Source organism: Dasypus novemcinctus, chromosome 12 (assembly GCF_030445035.2).
Source record: "Dasypus novemcinctus isolate mDasNov1 chromosome 12, mDasNov1.1.hap2, whole genome shotgun sequence".
Classification (NCBI taxonomy): domain Eukaryota; kingdom Metazoa; phylum Chordata; class Mammalia; order Cingulata; family Dasypodidae; genus Dasypus; species Dasypus novemcinctus.
In genome coordinates, this window is record NC_080684.1 from 37,618,920 (window position 1) to 37,638,177 (window position 19,258).

The following is a 19,258-nucleotide window of genomic DNA, read 5'->3' on the forward strand; positions in this document are numbered from 1 at the left end:
CCGGCGCCCGCCTCCCGCCCCCGGCCCCCGCCCCCGGCTCTACCCACGCCCTCCGCCCGCCAGCCCGCCAGCCAGCGCAGCGCCGGGCCTCGCTCCCCGTGCGTCCTGCGGAGGCGGAGGCGCGGAGAGGCGGCGAGCGCAGCCGGGGAGGGTGGGGGGGCAGAGGCACAGAGGCGCGGAGGCTCGAAGAGAGGAGACGTGGAGGGAGGGACGGAGCTTGGACAGCGGCGGACACGGCATCGCGCGCCGGGAAGAGCGCAGCGCGCACTAGGCGCCGAGCGCCAAGCACCGGGAGGGGCAGCCCGGGTGGTCTCCGGCCGTCCATGCACAGAGCACCCTCCCCCACAGCCGAGCAGCCGCCGGGCGGAGGGGACAGCGCCCGCCGGACGCCGCAGCCCAGACTCAAGTTAGTGGGCAAAGGGAAGCGGCGGGGAGTGGAGATGGGTGGGGCCGGACACGAATGGGGTCCGAAGGGCGGAGGTCGAAGGGAGGAAGAGGGACGGGGGTGGGGGGTGGAGACTGATGGAAAAGGGGGTGAGTCTTCGAATTAGGGGGCCTTGGGAGCAGGCAGGGATTTGGGATAGGAAGGAGTTGTACCTAGTTCCCCCACCCCATTTTACTCTGTGGGCATGACCTGGCAGGGATCCGGAGGCATCGTGAACCCCTTCCCCCGGCAAAGAACACGGGGAGCCCCTAGTGCCAGGGAAGCCCGGGAGCGCGAGCTGGCAAAAGTGCCAGGGGAGGACCGCTCAGCTGCTCAGTCTGGCGTTGGCTCAGAGCGCGGGACCCCGGGTCTGGGAGAAGCCGGCGCCTTTGAGCCAAGGAAGCAATTGCGGGACTAGCAGAGGATGCGATGTGTTAAGTGTCTCTCCCCATTTCTGTTTCTTTATTCACATGAGGGGGAGGGGGGAGGCTGTCGGTGTGCAGCCCCTCCCGCCTTGAGTCTCTCCCCTACTCCGCTTGAATATGTGGGTGGAAAATGAGGAGAGGAGAGTAGGCGGCAGTCCTCGGGCATTTTTCGCCCACAGACGCTACCACCGTGGGAGGGTGTGGGGGCAGAAGGGCCCCAGAACAATTGAGACACTCCTTCCATACCTCTACCTCATGTCTGAGCGGAAGGGGCAGGTGAACTGAGCAGGTGGAAAGGTCATTGCCAGGAGAGGGACCAACTGTGGGGCCTTGGGCAGCCTGGAAGGGAGAGGAAGTCGTAGAAGTAGCAAGGGTGCCGTAAGAACATCTAAGGGGATGGGGGGCCCTGAAGACAGAGGCACATAGGTCCCCACTGGTTCACTAAGTAGGAAAGGGCAGGGAAGGGGCCACACCTTCCTTCCAGCCAGCAGTGGCTCCAGTATCCGCTGGAGAAGATGTGGTCCTGCAGTCACCTGAGCGTAGGATGTCACCTTGAATAGTGTTGAGACTGCTGGGTGTTGAGGAAGGAAGGGGAGGATTGTTCTGGGGGAGAGGGAGGCTCAGAAACTCCAGGGATGTGCTGGCCAGCCTCACAGCTCAAGGTCTCCTGGCCCCAGGCCTGCAAGGGAAAAACTGAGGATAGGGGCTAAGAGTCGGACTTCCACCAAGACTGGCTCTGGGTGCTCCTAACCAATGTGGGTTGGCACTGGCATGGTCTGTGTCTCTTAGCAGGGTCTGGTTCTCTTGGTCTGTGCTCAAGCCTGGGCAGTGGGCCGAGAGAGCATTCAAAAGAGGGAAAGAGATGGAAGGTCAGTGGCCCCCAGCAAGGGAGACTCGTACTGATGGCCTCACTCTCGTGCACCTCCTTCTCAGGCCCAGTGCCCAAACCATGGCACTGCCTCGGACGCTGGGGGAGCTGCAGCTGTACCGGGTCCTGCAGCGCGCCAACCTCCTTTCCTACTACGAGACCTTCATCCAGCAGGGAGGGGACGACGTGCAGCAGCTGTGCGAGGCGGGTGAGGAGGAGTTCCTGGAGATCATGGCCCTCGTGGGCATGGCCACCAAGCCCCTCCATGTCCGACGCCTGCAGAAGGCACTGAGAGAGTGGGCCACCAACCCGGGGCTCTTCAGCCAGCCAGTGCCTGCCGTGCCCGTCTCTAGCATCCCGCTCTTCAAGATCTCTGAGACCGCGGGTTCCCGGAAAGGGGGCATGAGCAATGGGCACGGCAGCCCAGGGGAAAAGGCGGGCTGTGCCCGCAGTTTTAGCCCTAAGAGTCCCCTGGAACTCGGGGAGAAGCTGTCGCCACTGCCGGGGGGGCCTGGATCAGGGGACCCCCGGATCTGGCCAGGCCGCAGCACTCCGGAGTCGGACACTGGGGCAGGAGGAGAAGAGGAGGCTGGCTCGCCACCCTTCTCCCCACCTGCAGGGGGAGGAGTCCCTGAAGGGACGGGGGCTGCGGGTCTGGCAGCAGGTGGGACTGGGGGTAGTCCGGACCGACTGGAGCCAGAGATGGTACGCATGGTGGTGGAGAGTGTGGACAGGATCTTCCGGAGCTTCCCCAGGGGGGATGCGGGGGAGGTGACGTCCCTGCTGAAGCTGAATAAGAAGCTGGCGCGGAGTGTGGGGCATATCTTTGAGATGGACGATAATGATAGCCAGAAGGAAGAGGAGATCCGCAAGTACAGCATCATCTACGGCCGCTTCGATTCCAAACGGCGGGAGGGCAAACAGCTCAGCCTGCACGAGGTGAGGACCTCGGCCTCCCAGGATTACTCTTGGCTCCCAAGCCGCAACCCCCTCACCTGCACGAATCCCGGTGCACCCCAAATCTCTGCCCCCTGACCTGGATCCCGCCTTCCAACCCCCTCCCCCACATACCCCCAAGCCCACAGCTACAGTGCTTCCCTCCCTAAACAGAGGGAAGCAGAGACCCAGGCGGGGACGCAGCTGTCTAGCTCAGTGTCACTCAGCACCTAATAGGAGCGAAGGCCCCGGGCATCCCTCGAAGCCGTGGGTGCTCACCTCTGCCCTCCTCTCTCACAATGCTCCCAAATAGCGTAAAAACCACCCAGGCATCCGTCGGCTGACTGCCTCTGTCTGATAGTGGAAAGCTCTAAGGAGTCCTCGAAATGAGGGGAGTTAGGTTTCTGACTGCCTCCGCGGCCCCCTCTCCACAGCTGACCATCAACGAGGCTGCGGCCCAGTTCTGCATGAGGGACAACACACTCTTACTGCGAAGGGTGGAGCTCTTCTCCCTGTCCCGCCAAGTGGCCCGCGAGAGCACCTACTTGTCCTCTTTGAAGGGTTCCAGGTAAGATCCCTTCTCCAGGTCTTTCCTAGCCTGGAGTCCTGCCGAGGAGCTGAATCGGGTCCCAAGCTCCAGCCCAGGCATCTCCCAGCCTGTTTCCCACCCACCTGCACATCCTGCCCTCGGGCGTGTCTGCTTATCTGATCCCTCTTTCCATCCCTCTCACATCCCCCTCGATCCCCCAGAGCAAGACTCCTGCCTGGCCACATTGTGTACCTTGCCCGCCAGGGAGCCCTTTGCAGCCTCACTCTCCTTTACCTCCTCTTCATTTATGCAGGCTCCACTCTGAAGAACTGGGAGGACCCCCACTGAAGAAGCTAAAACAAGAGGTAGGTTTTCCAGGGGGCGTGTGAAGGGGACGGGACAGCTTTCCCTAATCCCCTCCCATGCCAGGTCCTCATTTCCCCTTTTGGGGCATCCACAGGTGGGAGAACAGAGTCACCCCGAAGTCCAGCAGCCTCCCCCAGGCCCTGAGTCCTATGTGCCTCCATACCGCCCCAGCCTGGAGGAAGACAGTGCCAGCCTGTCTGGGGAGAGCCTGGATGGCCACTTGCAGGGTGAGTGGGCATCAGAACACTTCTCCTCGCGGGGGGCGGGGTGAGGTGGGGAGCATGGAGCCAGGAGGCAGCTACCTGGAACAGGATGGGAGGCCTGGCTGGGTGGGGGTTGAGTTGGCTGCAGCCCCTTATCTGACCCGTGCCCATGCCCACAGCTGTGGGGCCATGCCCAAGGCTGACGCCGCCCCCTGCTGACCTGCCTCTGGCATTGCCAGCCCATGGGCTGTGGAGCCGCCACATCCTGCAACAGACACTGATGGACGAGGGGCTGCGGCTCGCCCGCCTCGTCTCCCATGACCGCGTGGGCCGCCTCAGCCCCTGTGTGCCTGCGAAGCCGCCTCTCGCAGGTGAGGCAGCCAGCAGTGCTGTCCCCGAGCACCCCAGCCACCCTGGCTCCACACAGCAGTCCTGGGTGTCCTGGGGCCCGACGGGGAGGAAGAGGGATGTAGTAACCATAGGGCAGCAGGAGGGTCAGGGTTCAGGCCACAGCCAGACCGGGCATGGGTCGAGGAGGGGAGGATCCTGCAGGGCTGTTCCCACCGGAGAAGGACCGGCTCTCAGACATCTGCAGAGAGAGCTGGAAGGAGCGGGGAACAGAGAGTGGTGGGCGAAGGGGAGCAGGAAGGAGGGTCACTGGGAAGGGAAGCTTGGCTAGACCCTCCACCCACACAAGAGGGTGGAGCAGGCCAGGAGTTGTGGGGTGGGGTTGCCCAGCTTGGGTGTGGGGGGAGCCCAAAGGGGGATGCATTGTGTGTGGCTGGGGGAAGGGGCTGGGCCGAGGGCCGGGCAGCGGCTGGGCCGAGAGTGACGCAGCAGACAAAGCCACCAACCCTGGCTTGGTATTTTTAACTGTGCGTGGGTGGGAAGTGGGGGCGGGACTGGAAGGGGGGCTCTTCTTGGGGGAGGAGCTGGGAGGCTGGCTTCCTGTGTTCCCTTTGATTATTTGCCTTCCTAGAAATTTGGGGGGCCATGGCAGGGTGGGTGGGGCCTGGGAGGGGGCCAGGGATGAGTGGGGGCAGCAGAGCCTGAGGAAGGGGGGAGGGGGAGAGGTCAGAGCCAAGCCACCCCCGCAGCTCCTGACAAAACCAGAAATTCCAGCAGAACGGAGGCGGGAGACAGAAAGAGAGACGCAGACAGAGACAGAGGGCCACTCACAGGCCGAGAGGGGAGGGGGCTGCACGCGCGTGGGTACGGCCCCCACCCCCGTTCCCACGCCGTGGACAGGAGGTGGTAATTGAGGAAAGTGAGCTCCTGGGATCTCAGCGCGCTCTGCCCTGCTCCTCTTCCCAGCCACCTCGGCAGCTTCCACCCGACAGCCTCCTAACCCACTCCTTCTCCCCACAGAGTTCGAGGAAGGTCTTCTGGACCGATGCCCCGCCCCAGGACCCCATCCCGCCCTGGTCGAGGGGCGCCGGAGCAGCGTGAAGGTGGAGGCTGAGGCCAGCCGGCAGTGAGGGGTGGACTGGCGTCCTCAGGGCCAGGGTCCCAGACTCCTGGCTCACACTGACCCCTGCACACTCTCCACCCCCAAACCCTAGTCACAGCCCTGGATCCTTGCGCTGCCCTTCTCCTGCCTCCCCACCTGCTCCATGGGCAAAGGACTATGGGGCTTCAAGCAATAACGAGCAGGAGCCTGGCGAGAGGACACAAGCCCAGAGCAAGGGGGCAAGGACTCTGCCTCCGGGGCATTCGGGGCTCTCCCTCATTTACACAACACCCTCCCGTTCTCTCTAGGGTTGAACCAGTGGTGTGAGCAGTTGGACTCAGTTTGGACATGGGGGAAAAGGGGGACTTGTCTGGAAAGGTCCAACATCTAAAAATGCAAATGTTCTCCCTTCCTCCACAACGGGGGGCTTGGGAACACTGGACCTGCTCCTCCTCCCTTCCCCTTCCCCATATTTGTGCTTCTAGTTTGTTTTGTTAACTTAAGTGCTGCACCTTGCCCATCCATCCCCATCTTTCCCCTAAGTCCTCAGCAGTTCTTTCCCTCCTGCCCTCTCTCGGAGGGTTTGGGGGTGGATGTGGGATTCCCTTGAAGCTCCAGCCCTTCGGGAGGCCTGGGTTGGTCCCAGGGCCTCCCCCAGCTCGGGGCTGGACTGCAGCACCCATCTGAGCAGTTATAGAGTGTCTTTCTTTTCAGATCGTGTACAGTAGATTATTTATTTTGTTATTTTGGAATAAAATTTATTTTATGGCTTAGGATCTATGACTCCCAAGAGGGAGAAAGGGTGACAGTGGATGGGGTGTGGAGGGAAGCTGGCGGTGGGCAGGGGATAGGGGAAGAGAAGCAGTGGGCAGGGCCCCCTAGTCCGCTGGGAGAACCACACGGTAGGCCTGAGTCCCAGACTCTCACCCCTGGCTCCGGGAGGTGTTGAAAAGCCGAAGCTACAGCCATGTGCAGGTGTTCTCCCACCTGGGCACTTACACTCAAAACTCAGAGGACTTGTGGATTAGCATACTGCAGGGACACCAGCACACTTGCTGGTGTCTTAGTGCAGTGTCTTACACTTCCAGACCTACATTGTCACGCATGTCCTGGGGCCATATGCCTAACACGTACACATATCTGTACATCAACGTGTCTTGGTTACACACGCTTTGACACAGCTCTACATGAAGGAAGTTGATCTTTGTATACAATCTCATACACCAAAAGCCTCCATCTAACTGGTAGGAATTTGGGGTGGTTTGGGATTTTCTGGTTTTTAATCTGGGTAGAACCCAAGTCAGTAACCAAATGTACAGAACCCTGCCCTCCTCCCACCCAGGATCCCCAAAACTGCCTCCCGCCCCCCCAGGGCTGAGCCCAGTCCTTCCGTTCCATCCCCAGCCTCAGGTGCAGAGGTGCGCACGTGTCTTGTTTCTACGTGTGCATCCTGGGCCCTGGTTCAGAGTGGGCGGAGAAGTCCTCTGCGCCCTGCCCTGTGCTCTGGCCCCACCCTAGCCTGGCAGCCCCCCTCGTCTTCACAGAGAGCTGTGTGTGTATGTTCTGCGTGTGCAGGCGGGCTGGAGCGTGTCTCACGTTGGGGCCTGAACTTCCTTTCTTGTGCTTGAAGGGGGTGGCCGGGGTGTGTGTTGGGTGGGAGGGAAGGACTGGATCTGCTCCACCACAGTGCATTCTCCTGGCAAAATCTTTTCCTCCTGACCAGGGTGGAGGTGGGGGGAGGAGGGCCCCCTCCCCACCTGCTGCTTGCCGGGAGCTTGGGCAGGCGTCCAGAGCAGGTCCGTGGGGGTAGAAGAGCTGTCTCCCTGGGCTCCCCGCTCAGAGCTGGGATCACCAGCTGGGGTTGGCCCTTAGGTCCAGGTGGGACAGTGAGATCCCCGACTGCCCATAGGGGGAGGGCTGGAGGAGGGGCTGGACTCCCAAGGACCCTCCTCCTGGCTCCCTTTGCCCCTCCAGGAGCAGCTTGGTGAGGTCCTGTTCGGTGGGGGGCAGCAGGGGAGGGAGCATGTCTTCACTCACCCTGCGAAGAGGAAGGGGGAGAAGCAGTGGGGTAAGCACGGTGCCTGCCCCTCCAGCTCCCACGCAGAGCCGGCCCCAGCCCCACACTCACCAGGGACTCTGAGAGAAGCCTTCCACCTGCTGGCTAAGGCAGCTTTCTTCTGCCATGGTCACATCCGAGCAGAGCAGGGGCTCAGGGGTGGACCCAGCGTGCTCCTGCGGCTGGCACGGCATCAGGCTCCTGCGCGGGGCCGGGAAAGGAGATACAGTGAGGGTGGGCTTGTCCAGGGCAAGAACGGGCAGGGCAGGGCCAGGGGCAGGCTGGACACTCACTGGGGGTGAGGCTGGTCAAAGGGCAGGCTTATCTGGCTCAGGCTGGGGGGCATCTGCAGGCGAGGTCTGGAACCAGGAAGGTGGGAAAGGTCAGAGGAAAGAAGGCTGGTGAAGGCACAGGGTTGCAAAGTCAAAACCACTGGGTAAGGAAACAAGTTCTGTCTCCTTGTCCCGATTTCACCGCTCAGTAACTGCCTGGCCTTGGGCAAGCCATTTCCACGCTCAGCCAAACCCCCCACTCCCCACCTCAATGCGTGGGCTCAGAAATGTCCAGGCCTTTTCAAGGCCAAAAACAGATGAATAAAAAATCAAGGCAGCAGATCCGGGGCATCAGATTTCAGGAGCAGGAGAGAGAAAACTCATATTTCTATGGGAGCTCTCGCTGTGGGCCAGGTACTGTGTTCAGCTTTATACGTGTTATTTACGTATTTAACCTTTACAATAGCTCTGTGAGGGAGGTATCATCATTATTATTATCATTCCCCATTTTACAGGTGACGGCAGCAGAGGTTCAGTGACTTGCCCAAAGTCGGTCAGAGACAGAGCTGGAATTCGAACTCGGGCAGTGTGGGCGGCTCTGAACCACGACCACCTCAGCGGACTGCGCAGAAGAGGCAAGGAGAGGGTGTGCGCGGGCCACCCCTTTCTCACGGAAGAGCCTCTCCTAATGCATGCAGACCCCCCTTGCAGGTGGTCGTCCCACCCTGTCCCCAAGAGGTCGGGGGTTCCGACTTACTCCTGGAAGGCTGGCAACACACTGACCGATTCTTCTGGGGAGAGGCCTTGATACGAGGGGATGGAGTGAGGGTGTGGTGGGTATACCTGGGGCCTGGGGAAAGAAAGCAGACCCCTGAGGCCAGCCCTTCTCCAAGAGAGGGACAGTCTTGCTTCGGCCCTCGAGGCCCGCTCTCCCAGCTGCCCACGCAGCAAGCCCGCGCGCCCAGACCAGCCCCACTCCTGCGCCTTGAGCCCCTTACACCATGTCCGGGCTGAGCTGCATGCTCATGGAGGAATCAGGGGCCATCCCGAGATCGTACATGGGCACCAGGTTAGGCATCTGCGTCTCCGGGGTGGGAAGTGGCTGGTCCCTGGGATCGTGGAGGGAGACACACGTCTGACCAAGGGCCGATGCCACCTTCCCTTCCTGCAGCTAAGTAGCAGCCCCCGGGCCCCTCTCCCCATTTCCAGGCCATGCTCACCTTTCCACAGTCATCTTGATGGTAGCTGGGACATAACCCCTGCCGTCCTTACCCATCTGTTCAGCTGTGTTGGGGAGGAAAGAAGAGCCGTGGAGTGCCCCAGAGTTACAGAGAAAGGAAAGATGGGCATGACTGATGGGGATCCAGGAGAAGGGGGGCTAAGAAGGTGGGGAGAGAAGCCAGGGGTGACCCATGGCAAGCACAGAGGGGGCGGCTGGGAGCAGGGAGGGGGCAGAAGACAGGACGGAATCAGCACTGCTTGCTGCTCCAGCTCACGCTTGTAGTGGCTCCGGAAAGCCTCGTCCTTGGGTTTCTTGGGGTAGAGGTTCTTGAGCTGCGCGAGGTCCCGGATTCGGTCCCCCAGGGAGCGGATGGACAGGTCCTTGGCGGAGAACGGCTGGATGTTCTCTATCTGTGGGGACCCTGCAACGGAAAGGACGCCTTGGGCCCTCTGCTCAGACTTCTGTCCCTTCCCCAGCGCCCACCTCACAACCCACTCTCCATCTACCAAGGGAGAGGGGTCCCCAGGGCGAGGCTCCCGAGGGGGGGAGACCCTCTACTCTCATTCCCACAAGCTCCAGGTGAAACGATGGGGGTTGGGACCCCAGAAGGAAGAAGCTAGACCTAAAGGAGAACTTTCTGGAGGTCAAGGAGGGCATCAGGGAAGCCAGGGCATTTCCTTCCCAGAAGAAACCCCACAGGCCGCGGGTCGAGAGGCAGAGGGCTGGCTGGGGTGACCTCACCGTCCTGGCCCCGGATGACGTGGGCTATGGTGATGCCCCCTATCTCTGAGTCGCTGAAGCGGAGAAGGAAGGTCCCGTCGGGCTCGTTGAGAAGAAGGCTGGTGACGTACTGTTTGCTGATGAAGCCGATGATCAGCCTGGCCAGGAGAAGGAGAGGGTGGGGGTGGGAGCCCTGGGGACGGAGAGGGAGCTGGAGGCACAGGTGCCCCGGCCCCCCGGGGTGGGAACTCACCGGTCCGACCAGTAGCTGCGGAGACAGCGTTTGGTGAGGTCCAGGACACCATCGAACCACTGCCAGAAGGTGAAGCCCCGGCCCAGCAGGATTTCCTGTTGGAGAGCTGGCGTGAGCAGGGGGGGGCGGGAGCTGGAGCCCGGGTCGGGCCCCCACCGAGCTGCGCGTCGGGACCTGGCTGGACCTCAGGCCCCACTTCATGTGTCCTGCGCACCACACTATTTCAAGACCTTTCTGATCTCCGCCAGCCTGTGGGGGCAGGCACGGTAACCACCCCGTCGTCCGTTGTGCGGATGCACAGAGAGGTCGAATGCCGCGCCCGGGTCGACAGAGCTGGTGAGAGGCAGGTCCAGGATGGAAGCGCAGGCGGTCTGGCGCCGGAGCCCCTCCAGCCACCACGCCACGCCACCTGCCTATGGAGGCCTGGCCGCGGGGCACCCCCGGGAGGGTGGCCGGCGGGGTGTGAGGCGTGCTGTGTTCCCTTTACTGACACATCCTCTGGTCAGTGTGGGCGTTTCTTTCTTCCTTTTTTTTTTTTTCCCCCAAGAGAGCAGTACATGGCTGCTGTGTATGCAGCTGGTCATCAGCCAAGACACCTAGATGGCCTTTTTCCCCCTGTTCTTGTAACCCACCCGGTTCTGAGCCACCCTATTTGGGAGACAATAAAACACAGCAGTTAAGAGCCAGAGTCAGAAAAATGGGGTTCCATCACAGCCGTGCCACTGACCTGCTGTGAGACCTCGGGCAAACTACTCAACTCCTCTGAGCATCAGGTTCCTCACCTGCAAGTGGGGATAATAATAGTGCCTGCCCCCGAGGGCCGCCGGGAGAATCAAGTAATAGGACGTGCATTGAGCGCTAAGCCCAGTGTCTGGCAGCTAGTGAACTGGGAGCTATTTTTACTGCAAACACCAGAATTGCATCCTGGTTTTTGCAACAGGAACTATTTTCCCAATGGGCCAAAGTCATTTTGAATCAGAGCTCTGTTGACAAATCTGGGAGAGTTCTGCAAGTCGCTGGTAAAGCTCGAGGACAGAGGGCCTCCCAGGCCACTGCCTGAGGGGTGCCAGAGGGTGCATCCTCAGGGCTCCCCGGAGCCGAGGGGTGCTACTGCCCGCGCCAGGGCAGAGGCCTGCGTCACGGACCCGATGGGGCGCTGAGAAGATCCCGCAGTCAGGCCCAGGCAGGGTCCCCAGGGTGCTCTGGGGTTGAGGAGCCTGGAGGTGGAGGTCTGAAGGGCAGGGGAATGACCTTGTTGAACTGTGACCAGGACACAGAACGGTGCTGGAAGGCCTCCATGCTGAGGCTGCTGTCATTGAAGATCTTCTGGGCCAGGAAGAGGAAGTGCTCTGGGAGGAGCCCCCGGTTGGTCCCCACCTCGGCCATGAACTTGAGGTTCAGAGTTTCACACATCTTCTCCCAGGGGACCCGCTCAGCCACCACAAAGGGCACACGCTCCTGGGGAGAAGGAGAGGAGAGGGTGCCTCGGGCGCTGCTGTGTTCCCCCGCCGCTCCCACGCAGCCCGCCCCCCTGCACACAGCCGCACAGGAGGGGCTTTGTCCACGGTCGCTCTCTTGTGCTATGCCGTGATGGCTGTTCGGGATGTCGGAAGGAGTGCAAAAGCAGGTCCGCAAGCAGGTCACACCCTTTATTACAGGCCGGTGCCCCACCAGCCTGCGGCGCCCTCGCCGCCCTGCCCCTCCCACGCCAGGTCTCTCCTCACCATCTCAGAGAAGGCATTGTCCCACAGGATGGTGGCTTTGGCATTGTTGTCTTGGTTGCCGTGGACAATGACCACCAGGGGCAGAGACAGGGCCTGAAGGGAATGCGGAGAGGGCATTTTTCTTAATGGAGTGAGGGGTTTCCCCGGGGGCAGGGGCTGGCTTTGAAGGTGCAGGAAGCTACTGGACTCACGCGACCTAGTTAAGAGTTCACAGCAGGTCACTCTGTGCTTTCTGAAGCTCAACAGGGCCTCACTGTAGAAGTGGCTGCGAGTCAACGTTAGGGACCCAGACCTCCAGATTTCAAATACCAGCTCCAACACGCAGAGCTGTGTGACCTCAGGCCAATTACTTACCCTCTCCCAAGGTCATTATTTGTAAAATGAGGCTAGTAATAGCACCAGCCTCATAGTGAAATCCAAATGTGTCTGGATGAACACGTATCTCACTTCAAACAGTGCTCTGGTCTCTAAGGGCTTAATAACCGTGGGTTGCTACGGGGCTGCTCCTTCCAGGACCAGGCACTCCGCATTCTTGCTCCTCCCCCTCACCCCGGCTTCCCTGTGCACGAATCCCAGGCACATGGGGTGGGGGCTCAGGACCCCAGTGCGTGGCCTGGAGGGGCACCTGGGGTCCCGGATGGGGCATTGGGGGGGAGGGGCTTGGTTCACCTGGAGCTGGATGGGGAGTTTGTTGGGGCCGAGCGTGAAGCTGCTGGAGAAGAGCACCGCACACTTCTCCTCGGTGACGGACTCCGTGCCCTTCCGCTCACACCGCTTGATTTTCTTCAGAAGCTGCCGGGTGGGGTGAAGGGAAACAGGGCTGAGGGAGGAGGTCACGTCTCCTGCGCAACCCACACCCTCTCCTGGGAGAGCCCCGCAGTCTGAAGCCCCCTGGCCCCCCTCCCTGCCCACCACGCCCCGACGCCCCTCACCAGGTTCTTGAACAGGGCGGAGCAGCAGTTCCCAGGAATGCTGTTCTCCAGAGGCACCGTGTGGTTGATGATCTCCCCAGAGCTTTCTCTGCCAGGGGAGGTCAGAGAGTGGGTGCGCGCGTCCCAGGTGGGCCACGTGAGCCAATGTGAGTGAGGCGCTCGAGTCCCTAGCTGAACGGTGTGGACCCCACTCTCACTGGCCCCCCAGTCCCCAGCTCCCCCCCCCCCGGGTTCTTAAGCCAAACCCCGATGGCCCCATCCCATTCCAGCCCCTGAGTGGGTGCCCCCTCTTCCTCTGCCTTGAGCTCTCGGGGTCCCCACGCTCCACAGCCCTTTCACCATCACCCCGGCCTTCCGGGTGCCAGCCCCCCGCCCCCCAACAGGCCTCTGCAGCCCCAGCTTACGCTCCAGCACCAGGCCCCTGGGGCATGCTCAGTTCCCTCGCCTGCTTCTCAGTCACCATGTCGGCTCGGACCAGTGGGGGCTTGGCTGGGGCCCCCAGGAACCGCAGACCCAACAGGAACCGAACGCCGGCCTGGAATTTGGTCTGAGTCTTCAGAACCTGGGGGGGCTGCTTCTCCACCAAGAAAGAGCTGGGAGGAGCAGTGAGGACACAAGGGGGATTGGGGCTGGCTTCCTCGGGATGCCCTCCCCCCCACTCTGACCCCCTTCCTTGCTCAGGGTCCGCCTAGGCCAGGCTGGGGGGCTCCCGGGCATACCTGGTGACGAGTGTTCGCAGGACTTCATCCAGCCGGCTAAGCAGCGATGCCCGGGTCTTGGGCTCAAGCTCCCCACCAGCCGCCCCCACCTCCTGCTGCAGCTGGGAATAAATGTCCACCAGGCTCTCACACCTGGGGCCAGGATGGCGGTCAGGGGGCACGGACATCAGCCTGCCTGCTCCAGCCCAGACCCCCCTCCCCTACACCCAGGCAGAAAGCTGAAGAGTGTTTGTGGAGGGGTGGTGACCGCAAGGCACCCGGGCTGAAGGGCTTCCGGGACCTGCCTTGGCCGTGGGTGGGAGGCTCGTTCTCAGTGCCCGGATCCCTGCAGAATCCCGGGAGAGCCGCCAGCACGTGGAGTGTTTTTGTGCAAAGTAAAAGGTGCCCCCGCCCAAAAAATCCAATACCAAAAGTCCCCCCATCCCCAGGGCACAGGGCTTGTAGAGAATAACATGGTTTGGGCCAGCCCTCACTTGTGCCCCCTGGGGCACTTGCGCTGCTGGAACCGGCCCCTGGACCTGCTCCGAGGCCCTCCTGGGGGTCCCGCCGGCCCAGCTCCAGCAGAGGCAGCAGGTGCCCACCCCCGGCCTGCCCGCCTGCCCCCTCGGCCCCGCCCTACCTCTCCTGTAGCGGGGCCAGGCTTTCCTCAAAGGGCGCGCCATTCCCTGCCAGCTGCTGCTGCCGCTTCCAAATCTGGATCCTCTTCAGCACCAGGGCCTGGGCGGCCTCCAGCTCCCCCACAGCCTCCTGCAGCACCGCTGGCAGGGCCTGCAGGCAGGGGGGGGCTGAGCCGGGGCCACTGCTGCCTGCTCACCCGGCGGCGCTTGGGGAGAGGGCTCTCTCTCCTCTCTGGCATTCTCCTCCCCACCTCAGTCCGCGCCTCTCTGAAGGCTAACCTCCATCCCTCCAGCTGTACTTTGAGCTCAGCCTCCACCTCTCCTCCCATTACTCACCTCGCTTGGCCCAGGCCCATTGGCAGTTTCTATCAAGCTGTGCAGAGACACTGAGGGTGGGGGCAGAAATCAGGGGCGCAGAGAGAGTGGAGGTTCAGTCCGGCTGAGCTCCACGGGGCACCACTCCCCCCACACACCCCAGGACCCTCGCGCGGCTCCAGGCCCGGGCCCCTACCTTGGCCAACCTCCGCCCCCTGCTGCAGGGCTTCCCGGAGAAGGCGGGTCTCCCCCGCTCGGTGCTGCAGCCTCCGCAGCACCGTGTTAAACTTGAGTTCTTCCTGCTTCCAATGGAAGGACATTGGCAAGTGGTGGAACTGCGCAGGAGGGCCAGACGCCAAGAGGTGAGACACTCTGTCTATCCTTCAGTGCCCAGCCTCCACTCCCTGAACAGGTGACCGCCACCACGCTGTGCAGAAAAGGGGCTGACCACTCCCTTAGCTGGCTCCCCTTTCCCCTCAGGCAGCTCTGACCTTTTGGAGTGTCCTGCGGATCAGACCTCTCCACCTCTGGTGGAACCAGTTCCTTATCCCCTTGTGTTGTGCTCCCCAGGCCTCTCTACTCTCAGTCCCTTATTTGAAGCTCCCCTGAGCTTGGCTGGGGGTCCACTGTGACCCAAGGAACCTCCTTTGGTCATCCTAGAACACTGAGCCTTTCCTGAGGCTCCAATTCTTTCTTGTTTCTCATGGCTCAGGCTAAAGCCCCAGGGAGCTGAGTCGGGGTGGGGGGTGGGGTATCACAATACCTGTTCCATAACAGCTTTTTTCTCCCCTTGAAGCATTTGTTTGAAAGTGGCCACCAGCTTCAGGGGGTCCCTCTGGTATATGCTCTGTAGAGAGGAAGGTGATGGGCAGGCCTGGCCTACTTCTTACCCACATCCTTCCCCCACTCCACATACACCTCCCCCAATTCACACATGCACTGGTAGGTAGCGCCACTTTAGATTCCAGAAGTTTCCATGCATTCGCATGTTTTAAAAATCTCATCTGCCTGCTGGCCAACGTCTAACCGCAAGAACACCCATTTTCTTCCAGCATCCAATGCTCACCCCAGCTCCACCCAGTCCCCACCCCAGCCCTGTCCCCTCCCCTCCAGTCCCCACCTCCAGGGTGCTGATGTGTTGCAAGAGGGCGCTGCCCTCCCCCTGCTCCCCGGCAGTGGCCTGAAGGCGCTGGACAGTGGCTGAGAGCAGCGCGCTGGCCATGTTGCAGCAGAAGGCGTCCGAGCCGACCAGGAACTCCCTGAGGGAGGACGAGGGTGAGGCGGCCTCAGGTCAGGGCGCCCTCAGCTCCCCGGACCTTCCGGCCCACAGCAAGCATCTCAGCGTCCACTCCCCACTCTGCGTTCTCCATCCAGGCCCTCTGCGGCCCTCACTCATTCCCTCGGTCCCAGGTTTCCCGGCTGTTACTGCACGTGCCCTTGCCCCAGCCCTGACCTCCCTCTTCTGGCTCAGCCTCCTAAGGGGGAGAAGGACCCCCCATGTCAACATGCATGGTCTAGTTCCGGCGGGACAGACTCCCTTCTAAACCAAGGCCACCACACGTGGTAGAACGGGTCTCAAATCCACAATTCCATCGGGTGCGGAGGAGAATCTAATGGGCATCGGGCAGGTGTAGGGGACCAGAGAGGGGCGACCAGGACTTACCAGGGCTGGTTCTCCAGCCAGTCACCCAGAAGATGCCGCAGGTGCCGGGGAAAATCGACATAGAGCCGCTGCAGTTTTTCTGGCGGCATCTTGGAGACCAGACCCCAAAGAGACATGATCTGGGGTTGGGAGGGCGCCTAGAGGAAAGGAACAAGGCCACCCTAAGAGACACCCAGGAAACTCGGCCCACCTCTCAGGATAGCCGGGGTCCTCTTGCAGACCGGCCTTCCCACAGACCATCTCCACTTCCACTCACAGCCAGGCCACCTCAAACCAGAGTCATCCCTGGTGGATGCCTGAGATGGGATAACACCCTCAGTGATGGACACAGGGGCCATGGGTACGGGGAGATAAGAGGAGACAGCGTGGTGGGAAAGAGCTCCCTTGAAAAAGCAGAGGACCTGGGATCCAGCTCTCCATCTGGCTCTGGTTCAGGAGACAAGGGCCGCCCCTGTGGACCTCACATGAGAACTGAGCTTCACATACCTTTTTTTAAAGCAGTAGACTAGTTTAGTGTTTAATCTGTGAAATCACAATTATACAAAAGCTAAAAAATTAGAGCTTCTCTGTTGAAAGCAAGTGTGGGAAACCTGAAACTCTACTGGTTCTACTCCCCTCTCTTCATCTTCTCACCTTAAAGGTGTCCCTGGAGGAACCCCCTTAAAATTCCAGGATGAGATCATTTGAAAACCACCAGGTCAGACGATGAAGAAGATGGTAACGTAATAATGCCTACATTTATCAAGCACTGTACATGAGGCATTACGCTAAGTCCATGATCTCATTAAAGCCTCACAGTTTTAAAAGTACATAATTATCTCCTTTTACAGATGAAGAAACTGAGGCTCAAGGAAGTTCTCTAAATTGCTCAAGGCCACTCAGCCAGTGAATGACGTTGGGATTGGAATCCAAGACTGTCCAATTCCTGAACTTTAAGCACCACGCTGTGTTACTGGGATCCCTTCCAACTCCAAATCTTATCATTCTAGGAAAAGGGGGAGGGTGGGAAGAGAAATGAGGGAGGAGAGACTGAGAAAAGGGGTAAGTAGAGAGAACTAAAGAAGAGGGTGAGAGAGACTGGAGGGGGAAAATGGGGTTAATAAGCCTGGAATGAAGAGCCTGAAAGAGCCAGAGGAAATGAGAGCACTAGAAGGCCAAGAGAGAGAAGAAAAGAGGGAGAGAGGAAAGGAGGTGGTGGGAGAAGCAGGGGAAAGGGCTGTACCCCACTTGTGTGGGGGCTGCAGGGGTGGGGGGGTAGACCAGTGGTTTCCCAGGGGTCTCAGTTCATGCTTCTCTTCTCCTAGCAAAGAGAGGATGAGGATGATTGAAAATCCCTGCTAGTATCCCCAATTCCTCCAGTTGCACTTTCAGCCTCTCCCCTCTCCTGGGGTTCCCAAAGGGATGGGGAACAGAAGGGTCCCTTCTCTGAAGACCCTCTAGCCCCTCCCCTCATTCCCTACCCCCCGGGGCTCTTTTCTCCCACAGACAGAATCCTCTCCACCCCTGGCCACTCCAGCTCGTGTGTGTGTGTGTGTGTGTGTGTGTGTGTGTGTGTGTGTGTGTGTGCCCAGCAGGCCTTGCTCCCCCACCCCACCTCTCCCCGGGCGGGTCCCCTCCTGGAGCCCGCGTTGGGTCTGTGTTTCAGATTCAAAGCACCCCCTTCCCCTATGCTTCTTCCCTTCCCGAGACCCCGCTGGTGCTCAGTTCCAGAACTGCGACCCCCTACCCCTATCCTGTAGGGACTGCGGTGACCTCCTTTCCTTTGGCACCTCAGGGAAACGGCCCTAGCGTCAAACCTCCCTGACTCCCCCACCCCCAACCAGGTGGGGTCGACCGGCCCGGCCAGCACCGGGCCCCTGGCGCCGGGAGCCGCTGGAGGGGCCCCGGAGGGAGGGGCCGCTGCGGGAGGGGGCGGAGCCAGCGCTCCCTCCCAAACCGGGAAGGGAAACCCCACGTCCAGGAGCCTCGCTGGCCCACTCCGCGGCCTAAGCCCCAGCACCTCAACCCGACCGTTCTCGAGTGCTCTGACCGTGGGACCACAGGATCAAAAGTCAAGAGTTTCTCCGCGTTGCCCAATGCGTGCGTGCGGCGGCGGGGGTGGGGGCGGGGAGGCGGAGCCGGCGCAGCACGAGGAGGGTTAACCCGCGTCTGCAGCGGCCCGGCGTGGAGCACCTTCAGGGGGAAATCCCCCCTCCTCTGGGGCACCATGAGGTCTACATCTGGGGCTCGCTCACCCCCCAAACAGGCCACACCCTGGGCCAGGAACCTTTACGGGGGGACAGGGTAGGGGTTTGACAGGGCCCAACTGCCCTCTGGCATCCACCTCCCGGGCAGGGGCGGCCGCTTCCCTCCGCTCAGAGGTCAGAGGGCACCTCCTTCCCCTCCTTTCCCTGCTTTTGCATCATCCTGGAGGTGCGGGAGTGGGGGCGTGGAAAAAGTGACACCCGCCCTCCCCCCACCCCGTCGGGTTCTGGGGCCTGCGGCCACCCCAGATTCCTCAGAGAGTTTGAAAACTTGCCCAAACCCAGTACCAACACCAGCCGAAACGATTTCTCCACCCTGCCCGGGGGAGACTCCTGAGAGCCCCCCCCCCATCAGCCCTCCCCCTGCTCTGACTAGAGGCCCCCCACCCACCCCTCCTCGGAGGCATCCCCTCACCTTGGCAACCCTTCTGCCGTCTTCTCCCCCTCTCAGCGGCCACTGCCAGTCCCTCTGGGTCTGTAGCTCTGTCCAGCGAGTTGAGGGCCGGCCCTGCTAGCACCTCCCCACCCCCCACCACCGCCACCAAAAAGAAAAAAAATCACACACACACAGTCCTCTCCCGGCCTTCCTCTTCTGTGTAAGCAGTGGCTGCCCTAGCTGTTTCCGGCTTCTCCGTCTACCCAGGTCCCTCCCTGGAGCTCTGACGACACAGAGAAGAGAAAGTGGGCTGGAGGAGGAAGAGGAAGAAAGTGGGGTGAGCGTGTCTCCTGGGCCGGGTGGGAGGGGGGGAGCCAGGGCTGGGGCTCGGGGGCCTGGGGCCAGGCTGCAGGGGAGGCTGCCCCCTCCCCGCTCTGCCTCCCCTGGGAAGCGTGTGATTTCTTCCAGGAAGTCACCTAATACCAAGCAGAGACATGCTTCCCCAGACGCCCAACTTTCACGGGGACTGGGGTCTGGGCTCCCTGGGACCTCTGGAAAAGCAGATGGCTCCGGGCTGTGTGCACTTCCTCCAGTGGAGGACCTGAAGAGCAGCTCGCAGCGCCGCGCACCCAGGAACTTCTAGCGCCCCTTCCCTTCTCAGCGGGGAAACGCCTTAGAGCGCGTGACCACCGAGGGGAGGGCCCGGGGACGGGGACCTCGCGGCCCAGGATTCTAGAGGACTGGAGACGGAGCTCCCCCAAGACCGTCTTTCCACCCCCCTCCCAGGGTGCCACTCCTCAGACCCCAGCGGGCGCCCGCACAAGCTGGAGCTGCCGCCTGCAGATTCCCAGGGGGCAGGTTTGAATACGAATCTACTGTGCAGCCTTGGCAAAGTTCCTATCTGTTTCTGGGGTAAACACTGAGACACACCCAGAAACACACATG

The 19,258-nt window shown here is 61.2% G+C and overlaps 2 protein-coding genes across 3 annotated transcripts; one reads left to right on the forward strand and one right to left on the reverse strand.

Annotated features, from left to right (window-relative positions):
- Positions 1–161: 161 nt before the first annotated feature.
- On the forward strand, positions 162–5,977 carry NAB2 (NGFI-A binding protein 2). Its single transcript, XM_004466163.5, has 7 exons — positions 162–406; positions 1,783–2,656; positions 3,088–3,221; positions 3,496–3,547; positions 3,643–3,775; positions 3,931–4,122; positions 5,120–5,977. The coding sequence occupies exons 1-7, from the start codon at positions 324–326 to the stop codon at positions 5,227–5,229; spliced, it is 1,578 nt and encodes a 525-aa protein (XP_004466220.1). The 5' UTR covers positions 162–323; the 3' UTR covers positions 5,230–5,977.
- Positions 5,934–18,988, reverse strand: STAT6 (signal transducer and activator of transcription 6). Of its 2 annotated transcripts, XM_058308297.2 has the most exons (23): positions 18,790–18,988; positions 18,353–18,623; positions 15,695–15,831; positions 15,152–15,290; positions 14,795–14,878; positions 14,228–14,366; positions 14,053–14,102; positions 13,719–13,867; positions 13,100–13,231; positions 12,785–12,973; positions 12,381–12,468; positions 12,118–12,240; positions 11,449–11,541; positions 10,976–11,182; positions 9,725–9,819; positions 9,493–9,629; positions 9,026–9,172; positions 8,750–8,813; positions 8,528–8,638; positions 8,287–8,379; positions 7,551–7,616; positions 7,330–7,458; positions 5,934–7,239 (listed from the first exon to the last, which is right to left on the reverse strand). In XM_058308297.2, exons 3-23 carry the CDS (start codon positions 15,808–15,810, stop codon positions 7,050–7,052), a joined length of 2,541 nt encoding a protein of 846 aa, XP_058164280.1. In that variant the 5' UTR covers positions 15,811–15,831; positions 18,353–18,623; positions 18,790–18,988; the 3' UTR covers positions 5,934–7,049. The 2 variants fall into 2 exon arrangements, with proteins under 2 accessions (XP_058164280.1, XP_004466219.1); XM_004466162.5 differs by lacking the exon at positions 18,790–18,988 and having other exon boundaries at positions 18,505–18,578.
- Positions 18,989–19,258: the final 270 nt, after the last annotated feature.